The 27,865-nt window shown below is 44.8% G+C and overlaps 1 protein-coding gene across 12 annotated transcripts in view; it reads right to left on the bottom strand.

Moving 5' to 3' along the window:
* Pparg (peroxisome proliferator activated receptor gamma) overlaps positions 1 to 27,865 on the bottom strand; it is a 144,352-nt gene that overhangs the window by 35,142 nt on the left and 81,345 nt on the right. For 11 of the 12 annotated variants that reach the window (XR_010043763.1, XR_010043764.1, XR_010043762.1 and 8 more), the window contains 3 exons: positions 27,705 to 27,843; positions 16,635 to 16,834; positions 8,466 to 8,916 (listed from right to left, as the gene is read on the bottom strand). Coding sequence is in view for 9 of the 12 variants with exons in the window: in XM_063237987.1 (XP_063094057.1) it covers positions 8,466 to 8,916; positions 16,635 to 16,834; positions 27,705 to 27,843 (790 nt within the window). In the remaining 3 variants the exon portion in view is untranslated. Of the gene's footprint in view, positions 1 to 8,465; positions 8,917 to 16,634; positions 16,835 to 27,704; positions 27,844 to 27,865 lie in introns of those variants that run through there. The other variant, XM_023561919.2, reaches the window with a different exon arrangement.

Below are 27,865 nucleotides of genomic sequence, written 5' to 3' on the forward strand. Positions count from 1 at the left end.
GGAGTCAAGTCTGTAGCTGCTACAGGAAAAGGAGAAGGGGCCAGAGCCAGGGGCAGTTTGTGTGGCACTGCACATGCCTGAGGGTCTGATCCCTTCCCCAGCACCAGAAACAGGGAGAAAAGGAACATAGCTGGGCTGCTGGCCATAGATTTTGTGTTTTTGGTTTTTAAGACAGGGTTTTGTTAGGTAGTCCAGGCTGGCCTTAAACTTATTAGATGTATGTAGCCATACTGGCCTTGAACTCTCATGGCAATCCTCCTGCCTCAGCCTCCTGAGTGCTGAAATTACAGGTGTGCACCTGGCTGTGGCTGTTTTTATTATCTAAGCCTTAAGATATTTTGGGTTTTGGAAGATGCTCCAGGCTAAGAGGGTATGATTCTGCTCTTGCTCTGAGCAGAATCAGAGGTTCTCTGAGCTTCCACAACAGTACAGGCCCACCAGGGCAGGCAGATTTTGCCACTTCAGAGAAAATACTGTCCTCTGTAATTGTGGGAATGAATATGTAATAAAATGGAAGGACAACGTTCCCTATGTTAGAGTCAGGAATACAGTTCACTCAAGGCAGCCGGGTATGATGGTACACACCTGTAATCCCAGCACTTGGGAGGCTGAGGCAGGAGAATCGCCACAAGTCCAAGGCCAGCCTTGGGCTATACAGTAAGTTCAAAGCCAGCTTGAAATACATAACTCTAGTTTTTATAAAAAAATATTTTGAAGGCTACAGAGACCCTGTGGGTCCTGTGAGCTGGCACGAGGTGCCCACTGCCCCACAGATCCAGGGCACATCTGCCTGTGTGTTTCTGCAGGGCAGGAAGAAAAGAAGGCACCAGACGGTATTTTAACAGTTTTTCATTTCTCTCACAAATTCTTCTGCAGTCACTTATCTATGTTAGGGCTGGTATAAGATGGTATCTGGTTAAGTAGAATGTGTTTGTTTAGCTCTTTACAGTTTCCTTCGGTCTTAGTGGGGAGTTCTGCAAACAGCACCACCGTGTCTGGTGCCTGGGGTTTGGCACAGAGCTAAGCACTCCACGCCAGCCTTCAGACGCAGCTCTGTGCCCTGCATCCACCCCGACAATTTCCAGGACAAGGGAGTAACTGTGCAGGGTTAAAACAGTGTCTTAAGGTCTTCAGACATGAATGGAGAATGTCTGAACTATCACTGGAAGCTCTCCATTCTAATATTTGGAAATAGGAATTATTTTTGCTAACTGCTAAGAACTGTAGATCACTAATTGAGATTTTTCCACATCCAGTGTGCAAAAGACCACAGAACTTAATAGTTAAGTGTCCTTTTTCCCTGTGCTGGCCTGGAACCCAGGGCCTTCTGCATGGTAGGCAGGGCTCACCACTAGCTGCTCCCCAGTTCTGGGTGTGTTATTTTTAAAGTTCAAGGGATCTGAGTCTGAACCTTGTGACCTTGAGCAACTTGCTTAATCATGCTAACCTTCTATTTCCTCCATTGGTAAAATTAGGGTGATAACAGACCACACAGAGCTTCAGAAAAGATTAAACAAGGATTATGGATGTGTATGAGATACTCAGCATGCATCTGACATACCATGAATTATTCAACAGATGGATGCTATTATGATTGTCTCAAATTATTATTCATTCAATAAACATGTAATTTATTCTTGGCCAAGTATTGTGGTTTGGTTTTATTTTTATTCTAAAAAAATATAAAGGATACCTATTCATCCATCCATCCATCCATCCATCCATCCATCCATCCATCAATCTGTCCATCTATCCATTCATCCAATCATCTATTCATCCATCCAGAATAACCCGGAATGCCTGCCCCTCCTCTGTGGACATGCCCACTCCTCCTTTGTGGACATGTGTCCTTATGGGAACAATCCCTCCTCCTTCTACCCTCTTCTTCCTGCTTCATCTAAGAACAATGCTCCAGAGCTGCTTCAGAGCTGGGTAATGGAGGAGCTTCTGGATAGGTGATTTGTACATCCACACTGGACTCCAGAGGATAACTGTGAAGGCCACTGTGATTTTTGTAGCTTTTCTGTCACTCAGACAGCAATAGCAGTTTGCCTTGAAAAGTACACTGTACAATCCAGTGAATTCCCTCCCTCATCTCCTGGAAGTTTAGGAAGAACTGAAATGGATTTCAAACTGTTTTGCATTAGCAGAAAGAGCCTTTTCCTGTCACCCTGTTCCAGCTGGAAGGAGTCCTCCTAGGCTTCTCTCCACCAAAAGGCACCAGTGAGGGGGCGATGTCCCGCCAGCACCCAGGGCTTGTCAGCCTTCCCAGGCTCTGCGCTTGGCCCAGTGGCTCACTTGCTAGCAGAGCTGGCGTGGGCTGTGGCACTGGAGGCGAACTCCCCTTTGCTGGGGGCAGCTGCATCATGCCTGACACCAGCACCCCACGTGAGCAGCGAGGAGAGAGGTGCTGAGGGAAGCTGCCATTTGCCAGAACTTCAAGGAGGCACTTGCAGGCCGGGGCTAAGTGTGCAGACCACAGTCACCTGGCCAGGATGCTGAAGGGACAGCGCAGGGGGGTGGCAGTGAGGATGCTGGTTTTAGTCCTAATCCACCACTTCCTGGTTACCAGATCTCAGACAAACGTTTAGGATTCAAGAGAGGCTGCTGCACACCAAATGCTCCAAAGCAGAAGCGAGGCTGAACTCAGGGTGTGGGTGCAACTGCTCTTTCTGTTTAGCCAAACTTGTGCCCAAATTGAGACTGAGAAGAAGACAATTTTGAAAGGTTTTGGCCCAGGCAGGACACTGTAGCCAGGAAAGCCACAACCGGAAGCAGGAAGCCCCATCTTGCTCTGCCCCTAGGAAGTTACCTGTGACGCCATCTTCCCACCCCTGGGAATTTACATATGGCGCCAAACCTAGGACCAATGGGCTACCTGTGCATCCCTAATGCCCGCCTTAGGTTGCACCCCAAACCGAGGCTACACGCCTAACCCTAACCCTAACCCTAACCCTAACCCTAACCCTAACCCTAACCCCACGCTGCGTGTCCGCCGGAGAGATCGCCGGACGCCAGCGGTGGGGTTGCTGGTCATCTCTCTCCGTGTTCTCAGAATAAAGGCCGCTTTTTATTTTATATTTCTCATCTTTTGTTAATATTTTTCATCTTTTGGAAATAACTCTATCAAATTTGAGAACTAGGTCTTAGCAAGCTGGTTCAGGGACGCAAGAGTGGCAGAAATGATGAGCACAAAGCAGATCTAAGCACCGGACCAGAGCGGAGGCATTTGTTTTTAGGGGGAAGGTGAACACCGGGATCTTACAGTAGCAGCAGCAGTTTCCCCAGCAAATACTAGGTTGAGTCAAGTTAGTTCCTTTCAACCAAAAGCCCCTCTTGGGCCAGGTGTAGTAGTTCATGCCTAAAATCCCAGCACTCAGGAAGCTGAGGCAGGAGGATCGTGAATTTGAGGCTAACCTGGGCTACACAGCAAGACTCTGGTATCAAAAGCACAAAACACCCAAAAAGCTCTCTCTGAGACCTGTAAGGGCCTCCCCGAAAACCTCCCTGGTCCCTGCCACCCTGTTCTTACACAAAGCCCTGGTTCTCCCACGGAGGCCTCAGTCCCAGTGCTGAGACCACCAGGCTGAAGATCTTCTTTGAACCTGGGGTTCTGGAAGAGGTCACTTGAGTCTCTGCCAAAGCACTTCTGATCTTACTAAATGAGTTGAAGACTTCTGGATAACTGCAGGGAAGAGCAGCACTCTGGCTAAGATGGGGCTGGATCACGCGTTGGTCTAGTACATCAAAGTCTCTTATTTCCACACATGCTTTCCTTTCTGTAATTCTAAGATGAGTGAGAATCTAACTTGAAACTACTAAACTGCAGTCTGGGCCACTGACCCCACAGCTGCGGACAGCTGCCACCTTCCCAGAAGCCAGGCTTTGGGCTGAAAACGTCTGCTGGGGGCACTTGTCTGGCCCGTGCTCAGCAGTTTCTCTGAGTAAAGAAATAACATTCCTGCGAGTTGGGCAAACATGGGGGCCAGTTCATTCATTCTTATCTACTGCCTGTATTTAGACTTCATCTATAAAAGCAAACTCTGGCTAAAGAACGATTTGACTTTTCTGATGTGGAAAACAAGTTGATGGCAATTTTTTTCCCAGGGAGTCTACATTTATATTGGGGTTTTCTTTTTATTATAGGACTTCAAAGCCAACCATGGTAATACAGACCCGTCATTTCAGGTCTTAGGAGGCTGAGGCAGGAGGATTCCAAGTTTGAGGGCAGCCTGGGCCACACAGTGAGTTCAAGGATAGCCTGGACTACGTATCAAAACCTTGTCTCAAATGTAAAAAAGGTTTTAATTAACTTTGGCAGGTTGTACCCTTCAGATTTCTTTCCTTGTGAGGATCACAAAATCTGGAGGGAGGCTGTAGTGATACCGGCTCTACACACAAGGCTAAAAAGAACTTATGTATGTGTCTCCATTCAATAGCACCTTTTAAAATTTTCATAATCTAGTCTGAGTCAGCTCCAATAAAGCAATGTTAAATCCAATCTGCTCTACACAGAATTATTTCCTGGCCAACCAAAGACTTTGCCCCAGTGCTGGGGTATGACCCCAGTGCCCTGAGCATGCCAGACCAGCACTCCACCTCTGAACTACACCCAGGCCTCCAATTGCTCCTATCTGGGCTGCTCCTGCTGAGGAACCAAGCACCTTCAAGTGGCTCATCTCAGATACTCTCCTTGGTATCAGTGCAGGGAGCGAAGCCGCTACAAACTTTATGGAACACACTTTGGCAGTGACACAACAAAATTCAGGATGTTCATAGCCAGCAGGTCCATTTATGATAATTTAGAATGAAAAAATAATCTGAATTATAGATGGAAGCTAACACATAACAATTTTCACACTAGCAACATTTAGAACACGTTTGGAATAATCTCTACAGGTTTTTTTAAGACTAAGAAATGATAAGCAACCTAAACATATATAGAGAGATAATTTACCATGCAATATAAAACATAATATTTTAGAGTTATTAAAAATGGTGCTGGCCAGGGATTCAGCTCAGTGGCTTAAGCACCTGCCTGGCAAGCATAAGGTCAATGAGTTCAATTGATGGTACCAAGAAAAAAAAGTGCCTTGCCCACCATGGTGCGTGCCTGTAATCCCAGCACTTGTATCCTGGGCTACAAAGCGAGTTCAAGGTCAGCCTGAACAGCACAGTGAGACCCTGACTCAAAAAGACCAAAAACAAACAAACAAAAAAAAGATGCCTTGGTGGGTGTGGTGATGTACACCTGTAATCCCAGTACTCATAAGGCTGAGCCAGAAGTGTTGTGAGTTTGAGGCTACCTGGGACTACACAGTGAGACACTGTCAAAAAGAAAGAAAGAAAGAAGAAAGTAAGGTATAAAGAATGGTGCCCTGGGGCCAAAAGGAAACATTTCTGGAAACGAAAACTAAAAATGTGCTTCAATGGTTTATCAGTTTGGATCATCAAAATAAGACCACAATTATATATTAATTTTATCTTGTCATTGAGATGTTTTTACATTATATAACATTTTAAGAAAATATATTAATATAAATTGTCAAGAAAGAATATAGTTTGTCTTTTGGGGTTTTTTGGAGACAAGATCTTACTCTGTAGTCTTGAACTTGAAGTGATCCTTCTATCTCAGCCTCCTGAGTATTGGGATCAGGTGTGAACAACCAAGCATAGTTTAAGAAACAGTATAGTAATAAAATAAAAATAGTACCTCAAAGAGTAATCCCGTTTTATTCTAAGGACAGAGAACTTCTTTGTATACACCTTCCTGTACTTTGAAGATGCATTTATTTATTTACTTATTGAGACAGCATCTTTCTAGATACTGAAGGCTGGCCTTGAACACACTATGTAACCCAGGCTGGCCTCAAACTCTTGGTGATCCTTTTGTTTGACCATATCTCATCCAATGCTGGGATTACAGATGTGAGCCACCACACCCAGCCAGCAGATATAATTTATATAAAAAACCAGTTATCAACAAAGAGTATGCAATGACATAAGAAAAAATAGTTAAGACAAAAGAATAAACATTGTATATATAGTATGTGTGGTAAAATACTAGCAAGAAATAGATAATGCTAATAATTAACTTCTATTTATTATTAAAAGTAAAATATGCCTTAAACTAGACATGGTGGTACATGCCTGTAAACCTACCATACTATGAGGCTGAGGCAGGAGATTAACAAGTTTGAGCTCAGTCCAATTTAGTGACTCAAAATTAAGAATACAAAACTTTTAAAAATCTGGGACTGTAGTTTAGTGTGAAGGCCTAGGTTCAATCCCCAGTTCTGCAAAATAAACACAGCAAAATGTGCCTAAAATTATAAACTAATTGGATAATATTGATTTGTTTTCTAATTTTTAAAATTTTATTTTTCTCCCAATGAACTTCAAATATACTGAAATCTCATTCTTATTTGCTAAGTGAAAGATCCCAGAGGGTCAAGGATTAATTTAAGAGGATATTTGGTGAAAATACTAAACCATGTTGGATGTTTCTGCTCTATAAAACCTCAGAAGTATCTGAGATCGAATTACATCGTGATGGCGGATCCTGGCTACCCTGCTATTTACCAGCGCCCAGGATTCCAAAGGGGTGCAAACTATAATCGCAGCCAGAAGCACAGTCCCTAGAGGCGGATGGTGGCCCTACCACCCATCCTTTGCTAGCTGTATTGTTTAGACAAGCGTCCTAGTCACGCTCTCGGCACCGGGACACAGTACCCAACATCCATAACCGCAGTTTCAGAACTTTCAGTCCATGCTCAGCAGACTGAAACAGCATTGGATGGTGGAAGGGCCCACGGAAAGCCAGCTGCTCAAGTCACAGCTACCAGGAAGCAGAGCAACAGGAAGAAAAAAGACCGGAAGACACTCTTCCAGGCCCCGCCCCTCTCTTCCAGGCCCCGCCCCGCCCCTCCTGACCCAGGTCAAGCCTTCTAATGGTGCATTCAGCTATGGCGCCCTCTTGATCTAGTTCTCCCACGAAAGCCCCGCAGTCTAAGCACACAGGCTTTGGGGTCATCCAGATATAAATCATAAGGGCAAGGGGAGGACTTGTACTTTCTGAACACCTGTCTGGAAGACACACTCGGGGCTGCACACATGCGTAGCGAGTGCTTGGAGATGGCCTTCACACAGCCTTTGCTGTCACTGGCACCACATGCTGACCCCCACTCCCAGCACCCTCCTGTGGACACCTCATCCGGAGTCCATTTCAGTAGGGTACTTCTCAGGTAAAAGCCATCTGTCGGCCAGGGTCTAGCTCAGCTAATACGGGTGAGGCCTGGGTTTGCTCCCCAACATCACAAAACAAGCAAACTCCCAAAATAAAATCGAGCTGCACAAGGTGGAGCAGTCTAGAATCCCAACTACTCAGGAAGCTGAGGCAGGAGGAGGGCAGGTAGGAGGTCAGCCTGGGCCATGAATGAGACTCTGTTTTAAACGAAATCAAAAGGTTTGGGATGTAGCTCAATGGGAGAGATCCCTTGGGCTCAATCTGAGAGGGAAATAAAAGCATTTTAAGCAATTTTTATGTTGAGAGATGAAAAGAAGACTTTCTTCTACTTTATCTGGAAACACAAGAGAGGCTAATGAAAGTCTCATTTAGTCTAAAACCTGGCTCTTAGAGTTGGTTATTAGGTCATGGATTTGCAAGGCCAGAAATTTAACAAACAACTCAACTGATTTCTCTGCTGTTCTGTGGTTCACATTACTCTTAATCACAGCCAACCACCTCACAAAGGGACCTAAGGAAAGCTGTCTGTCCGGGTCTCTGCGGGACAGAGCAGGTAGAGGTCAGCAGATGCATAGTCCTTGATTTATTTTGTTTTTTGTTTTTGCTACTTAGCACAGGCTGATCTCAAGATGCTTCCGCCTCAGCCTTCAAGTAGCTGGGATTACAGGCACGTGCCACTCTGCTGAGCGCCCAAACCCTACAGGCCATAGTAACTCTTTCTCTATGGTGTATGGGTACCGGCTAAGTTACTCACATCCTTAATGAACTGAGTTGGATTGGCCTTTATGGAGAAACAAACAAGAGAAGACAGGGGACCAGGGATTTAGCTCAGCAGCACAAGCGCCTGCCTGGCAATTGCAAGATCATGAGTTTGATCCCTGGTCTAAAATACATTAATAAGTAAATAAATAGAGAAACAGTGTCTGTCTCCCATGATTGGATGTGGCTGAAGCAAAAAGAAATACTGTGAGGGATAAAAGCAATGATCCCAGGTCCCATAGTCTCCACTCAGTGGACCTAGGGCCTTTCTTTTCTGTAGGCGACCTGTGATACAGGCAGGAACCTGCAACACAGCAGGGACCCACCATGCCTCATGTCACTGAGGGTCTCTGTATGAAAAGTGGGATGAGCACAGAGGGAAGAGGACCGCAGACCAGCCGGAAGTGGAGGGAGCCGCCTCCCCTCCTGCCGCTTCCCGTTAGGGTCAGAGTGCTCTTACCTCCACTGAGGATGATGACGGCTATAAATATGGCCAGGTCACTGTCGTCCAGTTCCAGTGCATTGAACTTCACGGCAAATTCAAATTTAGGTTCCATAAAGTCACTAAAGGGCTTCCGCAGGCTCTTGAGGAACTCGCGGGTCATGAAGCCCTGGCCCTCAGAGATGAGCATGCCGTCCTTGTTCATCAATGAGGCCAGCATGGTGTAGATGATCTCGTGCACACCATACTTGAGCAGGGTCACCTGGTCATTGAGGTCGAGGCCCACGAAGCCTGGGATGCTCTTGGCATACTCCGTGATCTCTTGCACGGCCTCCACCGAGCGGAACTGGCAGCCCTGGAAGATGCGGATGGCCACCTCCTTGCTCTGCTCCTGCAGGGGTGTCATGTGCTTGAACTTGATCTTGTCTTCACCCATCATCAGGGAATTCATATCATAGATGACAAATGGCTGCAAGTGAAAAGGGGGAAAGTGGCTGAGTTGGCAGTTTTTCACCCATGGATTACAACAACTTCGATCAGAAAACTCACTTTTGTCCATCTGCTTTGCTAGCTAAAACCCCACTGAAAAGATGCATCTTCTTATGCATCTGTATAATCTGAGGCACCAACATATTTCACAGATTTTTATTCTTTCCCTGCAATTTATGCTGTTAATACTTCACCTATGATTATGTGGTAGTTCTTATTTCTGTTGCTTAATGTATATTATGATTATTAGATTTTTTTTGTTGTTTTTTGTTTGAGACAGATCTCAATGTCCTTGACCACTTATATAGCCCAGGCTGACCTCAAACTCATGGCAATCCTCCTGCCTCAGCCTCCAGAGTCCTGGGATTACAGTGTGCACCTCCATGCCCAGCTTGTTTGACTTTTAAAATGATTTTTAAAAATCTGTTGTTTATCATGGCTTTTAAAAGAATACATTTTTCTACCTTCCTTCATTAAAACTCAAATTCAGCAACCTAGAGTTACAAAGATCCAGTTGAACAGAGTAATTTTCCAGTTTTAGATTAAATCTACTCAGATCATAAAAGAAACACGGCGCACATATAAAACAAGCTTTGCTATATAAATCACTCCAAAAGTAGATTAGAAATAGCCAAGAAAACATCTATTCCTTTTTGAATCCTCTGGAAGTCATCTGTTTCAGACAGCAGATGCAGGGGTCTGCAAAAAGTGGCAACATAAAAAATGGTTTTGATTTCTTTTTTGGCATCCTGGGGCTGGGACCTAGGGCCTTGTATGTGCTTAGGTGAGTGCTCACCACTGAGCTGTACCCCTAGCCCTGAATTTAACTTTTTTATCTATCCTTACAGATCAGCTAATCAATAACATGCATCACTTCCTCAGTCTTGCAGTTGGCTGCTCTGAATGGCAAGGTGTGTGGCCAGGAATTCTCTGCACCCTTCCTGCCCTTGTGTAGAGCTCACCAGGGGTGGGTGGCCTTGGGAGTCTCAAGACTCCTCTGACTCCAGAGGCACAGGTAGAAACTTCCTGCAGCTGCCTGCTCAGGGCTAGGCCGGGCTTCTGCGCTGTCATTTGGTTTCCTGGCACACAGCATATGCACACAATCCTTTCACCACCACAGAGCGATTATCTGGACCTGTGCCCTGCTAAGTCACCCTTGTGACTCTTCCCGACTTCCCCTGTCCCCTCATATAAAGCCTCAGGTTCCTGTTTTTGAAACACTGGGATAGTTGGACATAGGGCACCAAATCCTGCTAATTTTCTCTCCCAATTTAACAACAATGTGACTTTAACCCCTTGGCAATCAGTGTTGCTCAGGATTTCCTGGCAGTAAACACTCAAGGACAGAGAAAGGAACCAGCACCCCCACCATCATGCCAAGCCAGACCCAGGGTTTGCTTGTTTGTTTGTTTGTTTGTGTTTTTTTTTTTTTTTTTTTTTTGAGCAGGGTCTTGCTATTTGGTCCAGGCTGGCCTCTAGCTAGTGACAATCCTCCACTTCAGCCCCCAAATGCAGGGATTACAGGCCTGCGCCACCAGGCCTGGCTTCAGTCCCACTGTTTATAACAAAAGGCCTTCAGCATTTAGAAAAAGTGGGGAGGTGGCGGAGAATGCTGGGTACTGACAAGCAAATGAACACCAGCAGGAAGCTTTTGCTGTTTTCCCTGGTTCTGCCCCTGGAGGCTGTTTTTTGCGCATTTTTTAAGGTTGATCGATTCTGGATCCCGAAGACTGCAAGTGTGATCCTCAGCCTGCAGGTGGGTCGTGGGGTTTAGACTGCAGGTGGTCTGCTTCGCCATCACTTTCTCTGCTCACAGGGATCTCCTTGCCTCTAAAGTTGGAAGAGAGTGGGTTCCCTGTCTTCTCGATTGTAAACAGCTAAATCGTAAGCCTGCATCACCAGCTCAGCTGACCTCCTGTGGGACAGTGTCTCATGTAAAACATGCTCTCCTTCTGCAGACATCTTTCACAAAGATACAGAGCAAAGCGCACTCTGGCACTCCTGATCAATGAAGACAATGCCATCGGATGACCCGCCACCACAGGACGGGGAATAGTGACCTCTGAGCTGTGTGAGACAAGCTGATGTTTCTAGATTGGGACGAACAGAGGGTTCTGACACTGCACCCAGTGGCTTGTGCTTGTAACATACTGGGCAGACCTAGAAAAGGTAGCCAGGGAGGCACAAAAGCTGAACTTGAACCCAACATTCTTCCTGAAGAGCAAAATGGTTTCCATACGAGAAATCTAATTTTTTTGCAGAGATGTATCAAATATAATTTGTTTTGATGGCATGATATCCTCAGGCTCCTTGTTATTCTGCGTGGAGATTCCCATCATCCTCTTGTTGAGAACCATCCAGTTTACAGATCAAAAGGACCTTCCAGAGTCACCAGCATCTTCATTTCCTATCTCTGTATGAACAAACTGAAGCCAAGACACCACAAAGTCAAATTGTTACTCTTTTTGTTGTATTTTTTTTTGAGACAGGGCCTTGCTATGTAGTCCAGGCTGCCCAAACTCGCTTTGCAGCTGATCTCACCATCCTTCCCATCTTCTTGCTTCAGCCCCAAGTCCTGAGATTACAGCAGCTGGTCCCCTCCCACCCAACAGCTGGCCGAGTCCACCTTCAAGACTTCTCACCGGTGTGTCCACTCCTCTTCAAGAACATCCTTTCCCCGGATGCACCAGGAGTGCTTCTGAGTGTGTTTTCTGGGGTGCCGCCAACGCCCCTCTGCAACAGAAGCTAGGCGGGAGAATCTGTCAGCTGTGATTCCATCTCCGCATGTAGTTTAGAGACTTAAGACAAACAAACAAAACCTTACAACGAGGGATTATCCACAAGCAAATGAGCTAGTGTAAGTAAGCGCAGCTCTTCAGACTCATCCAGTAGCAGCCAAATGATTACTTTGGGTAACAAGGGTGCTGGCCCATAGAACCCGACCACTGGGAAAGTGCACTGCAACAGGTGATGGTTTCCTTCTCCACAGAGAAAACATTATTAACACTTCTGCTGCTTGGGGATGGAACCTCATGCATGCTAGGCAGAGCCCTAGCATTGAGCACACCCCTGGCCTTGATCATCTTTCCCTTACTCTCTGAAAAGAACACTGTTGGCCCAGATTTGTTACATCTTTAGCTATTGCTGATGGCGCTGGCAATAAAATAAAATAATGTATTTTTTAACACTGATACTTGGATGAATGATCCCATGAACCACGGAAACTACTCTGCTCTATAGGGTTCCCCAAATCTCCTCTAAGGACCCCACTTGCAAACTGCAGCTTGCTCAGATTTCTCCAAAGACCACAGGAAACTGAGCCACTCTGGCAGCAAGTGTAGGATTTAAAAGGAGAGGGATCCTTCTGGTGATGGGAGTGCCTCAGTCTGAGGGCATCTGTAAATTCAGAAGACGCACATGGCAGTGGGCACAGAAACGCTTTCTCAGACATTTACAACCGCAGGCTGCATTTCACACACGGTGTGGCAGGACCGCTTTTCCCTGTGCCAGTGTCCTTACTGGAACAGCGAGTCCACAGCGTCTACCATAAACACAGGGATGCTTTGGAACCCAAAGTCCAATGTAGCACAAATAAAAAGTTTTATTCCTTGTTTGTAGATAGAGTGCAGCCAGCACTTTGCCACCTCTCAGATACGGAGGGAATCGTTGGCAGGCACGCCAAGGGCTTTTCTATTTATGGTTTTATGACAAACCCTGGCATTGAGGATGGTTTTTGAAAACCACTCTCTGTTTATTTCCATCAACAAACATGAGATCATGTGACGACGACACACCCTACACAGCCCACCAGGGCAATAGTCAAACACTGGGAACTTCCAAAGTCCATTCAGTATCAAACTGCCTTCAAGAAAAGCAGAGCCATAGGTTTGGGGATCAGCAGGGCCCCAAGAAGGGGCTTTGGCCTCAATTGACCACCCAAAGGGGACAGAGACCTATGATCCTAAACTTTCTTTCCCAGTGACTCACTCCACTGTCAGTCTGTTCTTCGCCCTGGGTCTAAAATTCCCAGCTTTTATTCTTTTAGGCAAGAAAGTGACCAGTAGGGACAATTTATCCCCAAGGTGTGATGTGAAGGTTGATAGGAGGCCAGCAGGCACATTTAATTGATCTGTTTTGAAAGGTGCGAGTGGCCCTGGGGCATAAGATAGGGAAGGAGGAAGTTTAGATCAGGCAGTGAACACTGAGGAGCAGCTGGCCTCAAAACAGGCAGTGCTTCAGTGAGGCAAACTGAGAGACCGGCCTCTTCCTCGGGGTTTCCTTTCCAAGGGTCGTGGGTGACTGTCATCCACTAAGCCCAGCAGCCTCCCCCGGCCTGGCCCCACCATGGAGAATGACATCAGCCTGCAGCAGAGCCACCCCGAGACCCAAAGTGCTCCTCCCTGTGAACCCTACCCTCTCCAGAGGCCACACTTCAGCACAGCTTTTCCTATCAATGCGAATCTTAATTTTCACAGACCTGGCCAAAAGATAACATAACACCCCTGAGATAGATGCTATCAAATGAATAACACTACAGAACAAATCTCCAGTCTCATTGGAAATCACTTTTTTTCTTGCTCATATTCCTCTCTCAGCTATTTCTTTCCACTGTACTTAAATTAAGATTTTGCAAGATAAGGAGAAAATAGAGTATGCTGTAATCAGCAAACAGATTATTTTAATTTGGCCCAATCTCTCTTTCCTTTTCCAGACCCAAACTTGAGGTAAATCTGTCTTTATCCAGATCATTAATGATGTCCAGTTTGGTGAGCAAATATTGAACCAGCGAAAAGCCCTCTGTGGAAAGTCCAGCGTTTCAAAGGGCACAGGCAACAGCTCTTAATCCAATGAAGCAAACACAGTCTGAGTAACCACCACTGACAAGCACAGTGGAAGGGAGCTGGGGAAATGACCAGCACTGGGCTTCTGAACTTGACGGGTTCTGATCAAGCATTTTGTAGTCTTTTCCCTTAAAAATAGGCTTACTAGCTATTTATTCCCCAGAGGTCTCGAATTATCTTACCTTTAACTCAAAGATTTAGAGCCAACAAGTGGGTCAGAATGAGGTCTGAAGGTGATTTACACTGATTTGGGCTCTGTGTCCTTCAGGAGAAAGGTAAGAGTACTGAGGTAGAGATTTAAATTCTTGACTATAGGGGTTTCTCCCCTGCCCCCCAACTTTTTTTCCTCTTCTGTTCTCCTCTCTCCTTCCCCCTCTTCTTTTCTCTTTTTTTTTGTCCAAGACTATTAAAAGGAGAGGCTTCCCCACAGGGATGGCAGGTATGGAAGGGGTTAGAGAAGGTGAGAAGCCAGTGCCTGTCAGGTAAAGGGCCATCGGCAAATCAAGGCCAGACCTGCTCCCAGGCTCGGCTCTCAGAGTTGTGGTGTGCAGGGTTGGTCACCAGCCCTTCCCTGGGCTGCTCCTAGCCAGCCATCACAACCTGCCCAGGTGCTAAGGAGTGCAGCTAGGCCACCTCCGTGGCCCTCTTAGTTCTCTCCTGCAAGTGAGGACAGGTTCATTTTCTGTAGTCAGATCAGCTGCACGCAAGTCTTCCCTCCTGTCTGGTCTTCTATGGCTCACATTTTTCATTTGCTGAGGCTCCAGGGACTCAGTTTTCCTCTTGCCTGTGTCCTGTGGTTCTGTGCACAGGGGAGGCAGCCATCTGGCCACAAGGACCCAAAAGACCAACAGCACAAGTAAGAGGGCCTCACTATGGATACAATGAGGTGCAGAGCAGCCCAGAAACCTGTGCTCTTCATGACTGGATAAAAAGTCACACCCAGGAGGTTCCCAGTGAAGACTTTCTCAGAACTCCCGGTGTGCATGACTTCCAGCTCACTGCCACCCAGGAGACCCTTCCAGGAGCAGCGAGGCAAAAACGTACTACGAATGTTCTAGACGGGCAGTCAGGATGCCTGTGTGTTGGGCCCATTCCTTCCACACACTTGCTGTGGGATCCTAGGATACAAGGCTTAACTTCTCTGGACTTAAGTTTCCATGTCATTAAAAAGAGGAGCACAATAAACTGGGTGCGGTGACATAGGTTTATACTTCCAGCTACTTTGGTGACTGAAGCAGGAGGATCTGAAGTTCAAGGCTGGCCAGGGTAACTTAGCAAGGTGCTCTCAGACCAAAATAAAAATGGCTGGGGATGGGGCTCAGCGGTCAGTGCTTGCCCAGCACTGCAAAATAAAATAATAAAGTAAAATAAAATAAATCAGTAATAGTTGGATGGTCGTGCAGCTTGAATACAAGGAACATGAAATTGTAGCAAACTTGGGTGTATTATTGCTAAGACACCCTGACCTCTTTTGCAAGTGGGAAGCTCACTGTCCTGCTTGTCATTGGCTCCTCACAGTTTTTTATCAGCTGAGTCACATTTACTAAATGGTTTAACTAAAAGGAGCAAGTGACACGTTGCCATGTTATAAGTACGCATGACAGGGTAGTAAGATCTCCCTGAAGACCACTGCCTGTGCAGAAAGTACCTGCATCTGCCAGCCAGAGACGTCCCTCTCCTGCACTCAGTCCCTTTGACACAGGCAGGTGGCCAGCAGTAGCATCCCCTGTGAGTGCCCTGTGGGACTCACTGCCCTGGAACATCCTGCCAGCCTGGAATCAAAGCCAGACCCTGTCCATAAACATGAGGGGCAGACACCGTCCAGGGGGTTCTGTCTGTGGGCAGCACAATCAAGGCCAGAATACAGGTACACTTTTCTTTTGTCACTTTCTCAGCTTATACTAAGCAAGAATTATGCTTGCTGGAAAATTTAGTGATAACCACAACCACCCTATTCAGAGTTTCTGCAGATGTTTTAAGAGCCCATTTGAGTGTTGGGGTGCAGCCAGTGGTAGACCTCTTGCCGAGTAAGGGCAAGGTCCTAGGTTCCTTCCCCAATGCAGCAAAACAAACAGACAGGCAGTCAATGTCAAGGTTCCAAATATGAGTTCACTAGGTGGCTCAAATCCCTGCAGAAGATTTCATTTATGCAATGAAAGAATAGAGCTTCCAGCTCCCTGGAATGAATACTAGGGCCCACAGGTTATGTAATATATGTTAGATTATAGAAAAGGTTATATAATATCCGGAATGAATTTCCATCCCCTACATTGAGCTTTGTAAGAGGTGATTCTGCTCCTCCTCTGGAAAAGTAGCAGCGGGACCAGACACCTTGTCCTAACCTAGGTCAGGCTGTTACAAAGAAAAGCAGGGCTGCCAGAATGGCTGTGGCCTGGTGGGCTTTTTGTTTGTTTTATTTTGGTGGCAGTTGGGATTCAACTCAGGCTCTTCACACTGAGCTATGCATCCAACCGGTACTTTTTATATTTTTTGTTTTGAAACAAGGTCTCACTAAGTCTTCAAGTTGCCAAGGTGGGCTTGGAGCTTGTGATCCTCCTGTCTTGGCCTCCCAGAGTGCAGGGATTACAGCTTGAGGCATCATGCCCAATAAGTGGTCCTGAAAGAGGGTGGTAGCATGACAGGGCTCATCCATTAACATTAAATTGACCTGTACATTCTTTCGCTAGTCTCCATGATTATATTAAACTTGGAGGGCTTTTTCCTTTTTGAAATAATGTTTACCTAGCCCTATCTGAAGACATTTCCTGCAAAGTGTTACAGCCAGCAGCTGAATCGCCCAGCCAATCATCGACTCAGAGGAAACCCTCCCCCCATGGAGACAGCAGAGGAGACTAACTGATTTGTCCGTGGTCTTTCCTGTCAAAATCGCCCGGGCCTTGGCTTTGGTCAGAGGGAAGGACTTGATGTATGAGTCATACAGGTGCTTGGCCAGGGCCCGGAGGTCTGCACACTCTGGGGTCAGCTGGTCGATGTCACTGGAGATCTCAGCCAACAGTTTCTCTTTCTCAGCCTGTGGCATCCGCCCAAACCTGATGGCTGCAGAGAAAGAGGAAGGACAGGGTGAATCACCAAATTACTCTCTCTAGTGTCCCGCTGCCCACCTGGCCCTGGTTCCCACACAGGAGGACTCCTGCTGTCTCCACTCCTTTCACCTTCTGGTTTCTGTCCATTGCTTTGATGGTATTTTTATTTCCTGCCAGTAGATCATCAGTAAAAGTTAAACTGTTATTTAAATAATGCAAGTCAACATCTTGCCAGGACTGTCAAAGAGTTTGTGTAGCAAGAGGAGGGAAATGTCCACTTAACTATGAAATAACAGACAGCCAACTCCTCTTCATCCTTCATGGCCCAATTCAAATGTCACTCCCTTTGTGAGGCTTTCAAGGCCTTCTAATTATTCCTTCCCCAGAATATACTTTAAGGAGAGCCCATTTCAAAGGCCTATTTATCCCACCGCAGTACAATGTCCAAAGGCATTTGGACAGTATCTTGTTCATCTTCATAGTCCCAGCATCTGATGTACCACCAGGCTCAGAATGACCTATAGATTTCATCAATTAAAGTCAGGACCTTGTAGAAGTCAGAGGGGCACACACAGGCTGTGCTCTCAGGAAGTCGGTATGATCTACTTTGTCCTTGCTGTAAAGAACTATGGATGGTGTTTTATGTCACTTATCAGGCCACAGAGCACTTCATGTTTAGTGTATTTATTCCCTTGACTTAATGACGTCTGTCAGAAAGATAATATCCTCCCATTGTGTTTTGCTTGTGGGGTGAGGAAGTGGAAAAGCAAAGAAAAGGAAAGACAGGCAGGGAGGAACAGGCATGAGGCCTGGAGTGGGAAATTCATCTGGGGGCTGGCAAGCAGCTCACTATGGGGAACTTGCCAGGCATGTGCGAGACCCTGGGGTCTATCCCCGGGAAAACAATTCACAATAACTGTGACTTTTCAATTTAGGTCGGTTTTCCTTCCTCCTTGCCAGTGCTCTCTGTGAAATAGGACTTTGAAAACCCTCCTTGGGGACCTCTCTGGACACTGAGGCTACCATATTTGCTACTATGCATGTCCGGGGTCAGGATGATGGACGAGGGTCCCTTCTCCAGGTGAGCAGCACCTTTGGGTACAATGGTGTCTTGCTCGCTCACCTCAGTGCTCAGTGGCACTCAGTCAATGGCTGTGGAATGAAGGAATGAACAGAGGGCTGGCTCTTTGAGACACTGCATGACAGCTAGCATTTCTGTTGGAAGTGCAGAGACACAGGGTCTTCTGAGTGCTTAGGGACTGTGTTGATCTATTTATTCACTTGGTGCTGGGTATGCAACCCAGGGTCTTGTGCATGCTAAGTATGTGCTCTACCACAGCGCTGCAACCCTAGCTAAGTTTTATTTCAGTAGATCATTTGTATCCTTGACACTCAGATTTATTAATTCATTTCAAGTGACCCTGAATCATCTTCATCATCAACCAATCCAGCTATTGTTACAGAGCCTTGGACTCAGAGGGGAAGGGACTCTTGTCTCTTAGTGAGGATTCCTTTCAAGTAAATTAGCCTTTCTAAGACATTTTTGGTAGGTGGGTCCTTTATACTTGACCTTTTCAAATAGAAGTCTTTAAATATTGCCAAATTTTGGTCAAAAACATGTTCTCTCTCTTTTGCTCTTTCCTTCCTCTTTGCTTTTAGTTCCCAGGGCTGGGGGTGGATGTGCACATTCTCACAGGGTGAGGAGTCCTGGTTCTCAGCTGAGACTTGCTGGAGTGCCTCAGGGTGCAGCTATTTACCTCTCCTGTGTCTCATGGCTCTGAGCACAGCAACCATTCCTAATATTTTCTTTTTTCCTCTGTAGTGCAATCTCCACAAAGGCAGAAATCTTGTTCATTATGTATCCCTGACTCTTGGTGTACTATCTGGCGCACAGTAAATTCACACACACACACACACACACACACACACACACACACACACACACACACACACCTTTGTGTGTATGTGGTGCTGGGATTGAACCTAAGGCTTTGTATGTGCTAAGCAACCACTCTGCCCCTGAGCTATATTCCCAGCCCTTTACAAATTTAATTCAATTTTATTTTGAGACAAGGTTTTTCTAAATTGCCCAAATTGGCTTTGAACTTGCCATCATCCTGCCGCAGGGTCCTGAAAAGCTGGGGTTATAGGTGCATGCCACCATGCCTGGCCTTTGTATATTAAGAAATGAAAAACACAACTCCTTCCAACCTCCCCGGAAGCTGTTCCCGACCATCGTTCACCCAGAGAGCAGCCCCTAGCTGCTTCCTGTTTGTTGGGGTGTTCTTAGCTGCTCTCCGCTGGGGAGTGAGGGGGTAAAGCAGGCAGAGTGCTTGGGAACTGCCTAGGAACTTCCCAAGTTGCTTGTCTCTTGGGAGAATTTCGGTGAGAGTGCTAAGCCACCCTTAACACACTACAGGAGTGACTAAAACATTTGGAATTTGAAAAAGCTTCCTAAATACTGGGCTCAGTCACATGCTTACAGGAGACCATCACTGGACTTTGACGGCTTTATGCTGGTTACTAGGACAGAAGTCCTGTAAATCCTATGAGCTTTTCCTATTTTTGGCTCCTGGGTATGGCAAAATACACATAGTAGGCACACAGTAAATGTTGGGTGAATTAAACTCCAAAGTATTTCAAGTTTAAAAATGGGCAGAAAAGGAGACAGTCAACCCACCAGGAAGCACCCAGAAATGACCAGGAGAGAAGGCAGCAGGAAACAGGTAGGGCATAAGTCGGGGTGCAGCTCAGTGGTACGGCATTCACCCTAGTGTATCTCTGGCCCTGGGTTCTACCCCCAGCACCACCACACACCACAAAGCTATGAAAAGATGAGAACAGGGCGTTATCATACAACAAAGCAGAGGGGCCTCAAATCCCCAACTATCTGTTGCTGTTGGACTTATTTCAAAGATCACAAACAATTTGGTCTCTTCACCAAATAATAACTGAGTGCCTATCATGTCCAGATGTTGCTCCAAGCTCTGGTTAAACTTTTAAAGGTAAGAAACTCTAAACACACATAGAAGTTTACAAAAGTAAGAAAGCAATTTTTTTTCCTCCTGGGTAATCAAAAACATTAACTTAAACACACAAAGATAGTCAAGATATTTAACAGAAATAGCTGAATGACTGGTAATTTGTTAATGGTAATTTTTGAATTAGGAGATAAAGAAAACTCCTTTTTGCTAATATCTAAACAAGATATGAATTTTCATAAATTGAAGTGTTTCCCAAAGGTTATATCTTATGAACAAATTATCTGTATGGTTAAATGGCCATGCTACAAATTAGGTTCAACCATCAGTGCAACTGGTTATACAGGTGATTTTAACATTGTTACACACCAGAGGTCCAGAAAAGGGATTAAGAATAAATTGGTAGGACTAAATTTGCATGCAACATATAAAAATCTGAAGTTATAGAAGAAATAAAATTTTTAATTATATTGTTTTGTTTTACTTTGGTTTTTTTGATATAGGCTGTCACTATGTAGTCCAGGCTGGCCTTGAACTCATGATCCTCTGCCTCAGCCTGTCATATGCCAGCCAGGCACCATCACACCCAGCTTGAATTCTTTTTTAAAGGGGAAAAGCTGATCTTCTATTTTGTTTTCATCGCAGCTACCACCTTCTAGATCAGGACTAGCCATGGTATGCTGCTTTCAGGTAGACAACAAGCCCCACACAGCCAGTCTGTGTGGCTCTCTATCTTTAAATTGTTTAAGAAGTGTTTTTCAGCTCAGTAATTTTCTCTCTTCTGTGATTCTCGGGGTGAACCCAGAGCCTGGTGTGTGCCAAGCAAATGCTCGCCACTAAGCCGTATCCCCGACTGGTTCCCTGCCTCCAGGTGGAGAATCAGAGAACCAGAACAAGAGAGACTGCAGAGGTTAGACTGCTGTTTCCTAGAAAGACTGAAATTAGAGCTTTGAAATCCAGGACTTTCTGGATTGAGAACCAGAAATCCAGAGGCCCAGTGTGCCCACATGCAAGTGGATTTTTTTTCTGCTTGTACTGATACTCATTTTAAAAGACAGAAGGTGATTCTCCCTGCATGGCTGTGAGCCCCTGGGCAGAGATGTGAGCTTCTGCATGGCCACGATATGTAATCAAGAAGTCCACTTTCTAGTTTTCCCCTGTGACACACCAATCTCGTGGCTTTCAGAAAACCACAGAACTTCTCTGATCCTCAGAGAGAGAGAGAGAGAGACTCATTCTCTCTGTTGTACAGATTTAGCACCTGTCACATAATCTTCCAGAATGTCGGCACTCGATTTCATGTTGGGGATAACTAACCACCTCCAGAGGGCTGGGGTGTGGCTCCATGGCGAGTGCATGCCCAGCACTGCAAAGTCAGTCAATCAATCAATCAACCAATCAATCAGTCATCACCTAAAGGCAATTCGGGTATCTTGGTTAAAAACACCAACCTGTACATCTGAACAGGAAGGTTCCCTGTGGAACACTAGGCTTGGGAGAGGGCCAATATATATTGTATATATTTCACACAATTGCTTTTACTCTCATATGAACATATGACAGATTCAGCATCACATATGTCAGTACTGATTTTACTGAACAACAAATTCCAAGCTCATGGAATGGTTGCGTATCCTGTTTTCCAGATCTGGGTAGTGTGTTAAGAAACAATTAACTGACATGTTCTCAACATGCCTATTTAACTGTGGAGGCATTTTAGATAGATACTACCTAACTACAGAAATTAAAGCAGACTTTCATAAGTCAACAAAAAACAGAAGAATTAAATGAATTGTGTCATTTTTTAAAAAGTCGTGTCTTATTAAAAGAGTTTTGTCTTTCTACATGCAAGGGATGATCTCAGGCTTTTGATAATTAGGCGATATTTCATGGGCACCTTCCCCACTTTTTATGCTGGCTTCACATGAATGACACTGAACCCTGTTATGATCTGCATGGTGACAGGCGGTATCATGGTTTTTCACTGCTCTTTTCCCCCCTCTGTGTAGCACTGGGATGGAAAACAGGGCCTTGTGCCTATTTGGCAAGCACTTTCCCAATGAGCCACATCTTTAGTCTTTTACCTCTCCTGAAGGAAAACAAAACAAAACAACAAAACTGACCCAAATATGCACATCTGAAGATTTCACAGGAATTGGCAACCTAATGACTAACATTTACTAGTTCCTCTAGAGTAAAAAGCAGCAACCTTGTGCTGACATGAGGTTATTTTTCTATGGGGGACATTTTTCAGGTTATTGGTAGAGGACATTCAAATATTTGCCACAATTTCTTCCCAGTGCAGAAAGGAGTGAAGCCCCACAATCTCCCCTTCCAGTTGCTTCTCCAACCTCCTGAAGTCTAAAATGACACTGTGCCACAGCGGGCTGCAGGAGGGGTGACATGCACAGATGCATCTTCTGGTACCCCTCTCCTCTTCTGTTATTGTTTTGAGACAGGGTCTTGCTATATAGTTCAGGCTGGGCTTGAACTCACTACGTAGCACAGGCTGGTCTCCAACTCCCAGTGACCCTCCTGCCTCAGCCTCCTGAGGGCTGAGATTACAGGCATGCACTATCACACTCAGCTTGGTGACCCCTCTCTGTACCTCTTTCTGCTACCCTGAGTTCTTTGGCGGCCTCTCCCTCGGCTTGTGTTCTGTTCTCAGTTAGACCTTCTCGCCCTCACAGCAGGGACTCCTGATGCCTGTGCTCTCTGTCCTGAGAATCTTTTCTTTGTTGTGTATTTTTTTATACATGGATGCTGGATAGCACATGAGAAATTCAAACACTATGAAAACTAGATCTGAAAAGTCTCCTCTGAACCAGCCCGTCTTCCTGAGTTCCTCTCGTGGTTCACTCACTGTCACCTAGTGAGGTACTTTGAACAATCTGTCTTTTTTCAGGTGCTCTGACCCAGTGAGCACGGCTCGAGATTTCCCCCCTTTAAAAAAATATTCTTGTTCTTATTTTGTTTTTTTGAGACAGTGTTTCACCACATAATTCAGGCTGGCCTTGAACTCACTAGGTAGAGGTAGCCCAGGCTGGCTGTGAACCTGCAGCCATCCCAAGTGCTAGGATTACAGGCCACCACGCCCACTTTCTGAGATTTATCTCAACTCCTTTCTCACTCTTCTGGGTAATTTTCTTCACATCATACATAAGGTTCTGTTGTGGGCCCCAGCACTGGCAGAGGCATAGTACATCATGGGGGAGTCTGTGGCCAGGTGGTCTGTTCACCTTCTGGGATGCAAGCAAAGAGAGACAGGAAGTGCTGATCAGGGCCACGCCCAGTGACCTCACATCCTCTACCAGGCCGTGCCCTCTAAAGGTCCCATTACTCCCTAATCGCACTGGAGGATGGACATCAAGCCTTCAAGTACTGAGCCTTTCGGGGATGTTGGAGATCCAAACCATAGCAAAAGTTTATTTTTAAAGTAAGAGGTTAACATTTAAACCTATGTGACATTCAAGATTCCATTTACTAGTACACACATGCTACTGTACATGGAAACAGGCATCCTAAAGATGCCGAGCACTGCAGAAATCTGTGAAAGCGTTCCTCCAGATTTTTATGAACCCACTGACAAATTACTTTTTTTTAAAGCTGTCAGCATTTTAAAAAAGAAAAGAAAAAAGCTCACATTTATATCATAGGACATCTTAATCAGCAAAACTAAGGTTTTGCTAATTTTTAAAATTATGACAAGTACTATTTTAATCAAATGTCAATTTTATAGGAAGAACCTAACTGAATGACTCATAGATAACACAAGACAATTTTTCTCTACTTTAGATTATTTTTAAACTGCATTTCCCCTAAACTTATTATTTAGTTCATATATGGAAAACAACTTAGAAACAGTCACTCATCAGAATTCTTAATGATCAAATTACCTTATTAAAATAAAGAGGGCATGTTTTAAAAAATATGATTAATATCAAGGATCTGACAGTAGGCCCTTAAAACAAGAACAACTACAGGGCACAACTATGATAATATGTGCAAGTGGCTGTGGCCTGCACAAGTGACATGGCGTGGCGTGGGATTCTTCCCAGCAGACAGCAGCTGGTGCACAATCACTCAGTAGGTGACAGGCACTCTGGGGAAGCCTGGGCAGTGGCTCTTTCCTTCTGTTTCCTTTCATGTTAAGCTTTCTTCTGAAAGTGGTGTCTAGACCAGTACAGAGCTGGGACTGAGCAACCAGTGGGGCTGCCTTGTGTTCTAGAATGATGGATTTTTAAATGACCAAAATATTTGGTGCATGTGTCTCTCTTGACGACTTACAGGAAGAGTGCAACCAAATGATTATTTCCAATCACACTGAAATCCTTCCAACACCGACATTTTTTTTAACCCAATGCCGAAAACAGATATCTGAGAAACAACCATGTCTCCTGAAAAAGGGTATTTGAGAAACAGCCATTTCCAGTGGGAAGGATTCTGAAATCCGTTCTTCCAGCATGTTTGTGGGCAACCAGGATGGAAGCTCTTCCTGGTGAGCTGGGACTGTGCTGCAGTCTAGACTGGGAATGTGCCCATAGCCGTGTGTTGAAGGTGCCAAGCTCCTGGCTCCCTTGTGGTTTAGGACCTTTCAGAGGGGTGACAACACTAGGTCACTGGGGCACAGTCTGGGAGGGGTTCTAGGAACTTGGGCCTTTCCTTTTCTTCTACTCCCTGGCCACACAAGGAATGGCTTTCTCTATTTCCTGTCCCCACCAGATGTGCTTTGTCACCGCAGGCCCAGAGTTACAAGGGTTAGGGTTAGGGATAGACCAGGGACTAGGGACCAGGTACTAAAACCTGCACAACTGCTCACCAAGACAATCTTTCCTCTCTGTAAACTGACTTATCCCACATTTCTTGTAGTGGTGACAAACTCACCACCCAGCACCCTTTATACCACTTACACTTTCTGCAGCCAGACTGATTGGTCTGTGCCATCTGGGACTGTGTCACCCCCACAGCCACCGACTCTTTGCCTTAAATTGCTGAACAATATATACACCTGACTTGGGTGAGTAAAAGATATTTTGATGCAACCAAATCACGTAAGAAAGAAATTTTTAAATTCAGGCAAAATGTCATGCAAGGTGCCTACCCATATGGTGGAAAGACTGTAATATTGTCTACCGGATAGGGAGTAGCTGATGGAAAACTGAAAAATTCAGTGTCTAGGATGATTAATGAAAAAAGAATCAGAAACTTCAGTTGAAAGGACTCAGGGATGACTGATTTCAGTGACTTTCTAACAGTATTCCTGAGGGCCCTTTGGGCTCTCTGAAGATGATTTTAGAAACCTTCTTCAAATGCATTGAATAAACTGAACAGAGACTAAAGACTAGAAATAAAAGTCACACAGGTTGGGGTTAGTTTACTTTGGGGTGTTCATTTCCTTGTGCACAGAAAGAAAAGCTGGGTCCCGACATCAGCACACAGAGTGTCTCAGTAGTAGCTCAGAAGGGCTTTCCATAAATGGCAACCTCCAGGGCAATGAATTTGAAACAGTGACTGCAGCCACCTAACAGGCTTTAAATTTAGGTGGTTTCTCCATCAGGGTACCATGCAGAACCAGCCCAACCCAGTTGCTGAGCTTCTCTTCTTGTGTACAGAGCCCCTCAGACTGTCCTTCCTGCACAGCAAGCACAGTCCCACAATCACCCTTAGAAAGGATTTTCTTGGTCAGGTTTGCAACCCTTTAAGGGTTCAGCTGCGTACAGCTCTGCTCTTATGAATTTAATTCCTATTTTCTCTTCCTTTTGAAAGAACTGAACACTGTCAAAATTGCCCCTTCTGTAAATAGAATATATTAATTGTTACACAAAGTGAAAAGATGACATTATTAAGCTCATGAGAGCTTTTTTTTGGCTTTTCTTGAAGGAAGAAATTATGTCATCCACACTGCATAGACTGGGCTTCATTTGGGGTGCTAGGAATGGAACCCAGGGCTGCATGCATCCTCAGCAAATGCTCTACTAATGAGATGCACCCCCAGCCACTTAGAAACACTTCTTCTCTGGTGCTGGTGACGGAACCCAGAGTCTCATGGATGCTAAGTACATGCAGTGCCATAGAACTGCACTCCAGCCTCTAGGTTGGGCTTTAAATAATATTTGCTTAGTGAACAGTAAGCCACAGGGGGTATGTTTTATGTGATTGTGAGGCTTCTGCTTTTAAGCAGCAGGAAATATATTTTACGCTCATGTATGTGGAGCCTGTCAATACTAGGAATCAGAGTTTCCATGGATGTGTGAAGTGACAGATTTCCAACAAAGCATAAACAGCTTTAAAAGCAGAACTGGCATGCTTGCCTAGGCTGTCTTGGTGCTAATGACCTCAAAGTCAATGATTTCTCCATACAGATGAAATAAGCATATTGCAACTGGGTTGCATCATCTAAAATATAGCCCTTGACTTGAAAACTTGTCCTTATGTTTTATTAGGTTTGAAATAAGAAGGAAACTAATGGAATTAAACCAGCAAATTATTTTGCAATCAGTGACTGCAGTTTCCACGGCCACAAAGCAGATGCGGCCAGTTGTTGAAGAAAGTTGGACCAAATTCCCACCATCCGGTACCGTTGACAGTTTGACACATAATACATTCTTACCTTTAGAACTGACCCATATTAACAACTCGATTTTGTAAGCTAATTTAAAAGAGTAGAAGATCAACCCACAATAATTTCCAAATATCTTGATGGTTTTCACTGTGAAAGCCAAACATCTGCAAGACTGAACAAAAATGAAATTTTCTCAAATTTATTGCAGTCCATACAGATGAAGACTGACCCTAAAGATCATCCTTTTACCAGATAAGTTTTGTGAAAGATGATAGTAAAAGAAAGAAAAAAATCAGAGCTGGGTGTGGCTCAGTAGAGCACTTGTCTAGCACACATGAGGCCCTGGGTTCCATCTCCAGCATTGCAAGAAAAAAAAAAAAAAAAGAAGACAGCAAATAGATGTCAAATGAAATGAGACTTGTAATTTTATTTGATCACTTTGGTATTGTTTTCTTGAGCCTATAATGACTTCTGAAGTAAAACAACTGACTAATTCTTAATATAATACTATCAAGTTACAGCTAAAATTGTGGGCCAACCAATCAAAACCTAAGAAGAATTATTTCTTCTAACAGGCGTATCTTCCATGATTTTATTGAGGTAGCACTGCAATGTAAAAAACATAGGGGTTCTCAAGTCTTTGACATTGACACCCAAATTTACAGTTTGATGATGATGATGATGAATTTTATGGTGCTAGGGATCGAACCCAGGGCCTCATACATTCTAGGCAAGTGCTGTACCACTGAGTGACACCTCCAGCTTCATAAGCTGGACTTTAGAGACATGCTTGAGAAGTACAAAGTTGTATTCTCTTATGTTTCTGTGACAGTGAAGTTTTGTATGAATTCAGAATATTAGTTTTCTTTTTTCTATAAGTCTGCAAGTTATCTAAAGTAAAAAAAATACTGCTATACTCAGCACAGAGGACAGAAAAAAGCATAAATCTAATCCTGATATGCTATTTAAAATTCTATATCTAGATATCTTCAGAATTTTCTTATGAGTGAAGTAGACAGAAACTACTAATGCACGTAAGAATTATTCTGTTAAATGGATACAGAAATTAAGTACAATTGTCATCACATTCTTTTAAAACACTGCACTTTTTCTCATCATTCCACAGATTTTCAAGTCTCTAATCCTTGCAGATGCCCAGCTACAGAGAGGCACTTGCAACCAAAAGTTTGAAGTCACTGACCTACACGAGAAATGTCTGATCATTGTGCAGTATGCAGAAACCTGGCATTCTGTGGAAAATACCAGACGTGTTTCTGTGTGGTCCTCGAGCCCCTCGACCTGATGGCTATAATGAGAAAGACAGGGTAAGCGTCACCTACCATTATGAGACATCCCCACCGCAAGGCACTTCTGAAACCGACAGTACTGACATTTATTTCTACTCTTTTTGTGGATCCGACAGTTAAGATCACACCTATCATAAATAAGCTTCAATCGGATGGTCCTCCGGAAGAAACCCTGCAAAGAGACATGAGAATAA

The sequence above is a fragment of the Cavia porcellus genome, unplaced genomic scaffold, assembly GCF_034190915.1.
Source record: "Cavia porcellus strain 051 isolate PalLab524CR breed Dunkin Hartley unplaced genomic scaffold, mCavPor4.1 scaffold_27, whole genome shotgun sequence".
Classification (NCBI taxonomy): domain Eukaryota; kingdom Metazoa; phylum Chordata; class Mammalia; order Rodentia; family Caviidae; genus Cavia; species Cavia porcellus.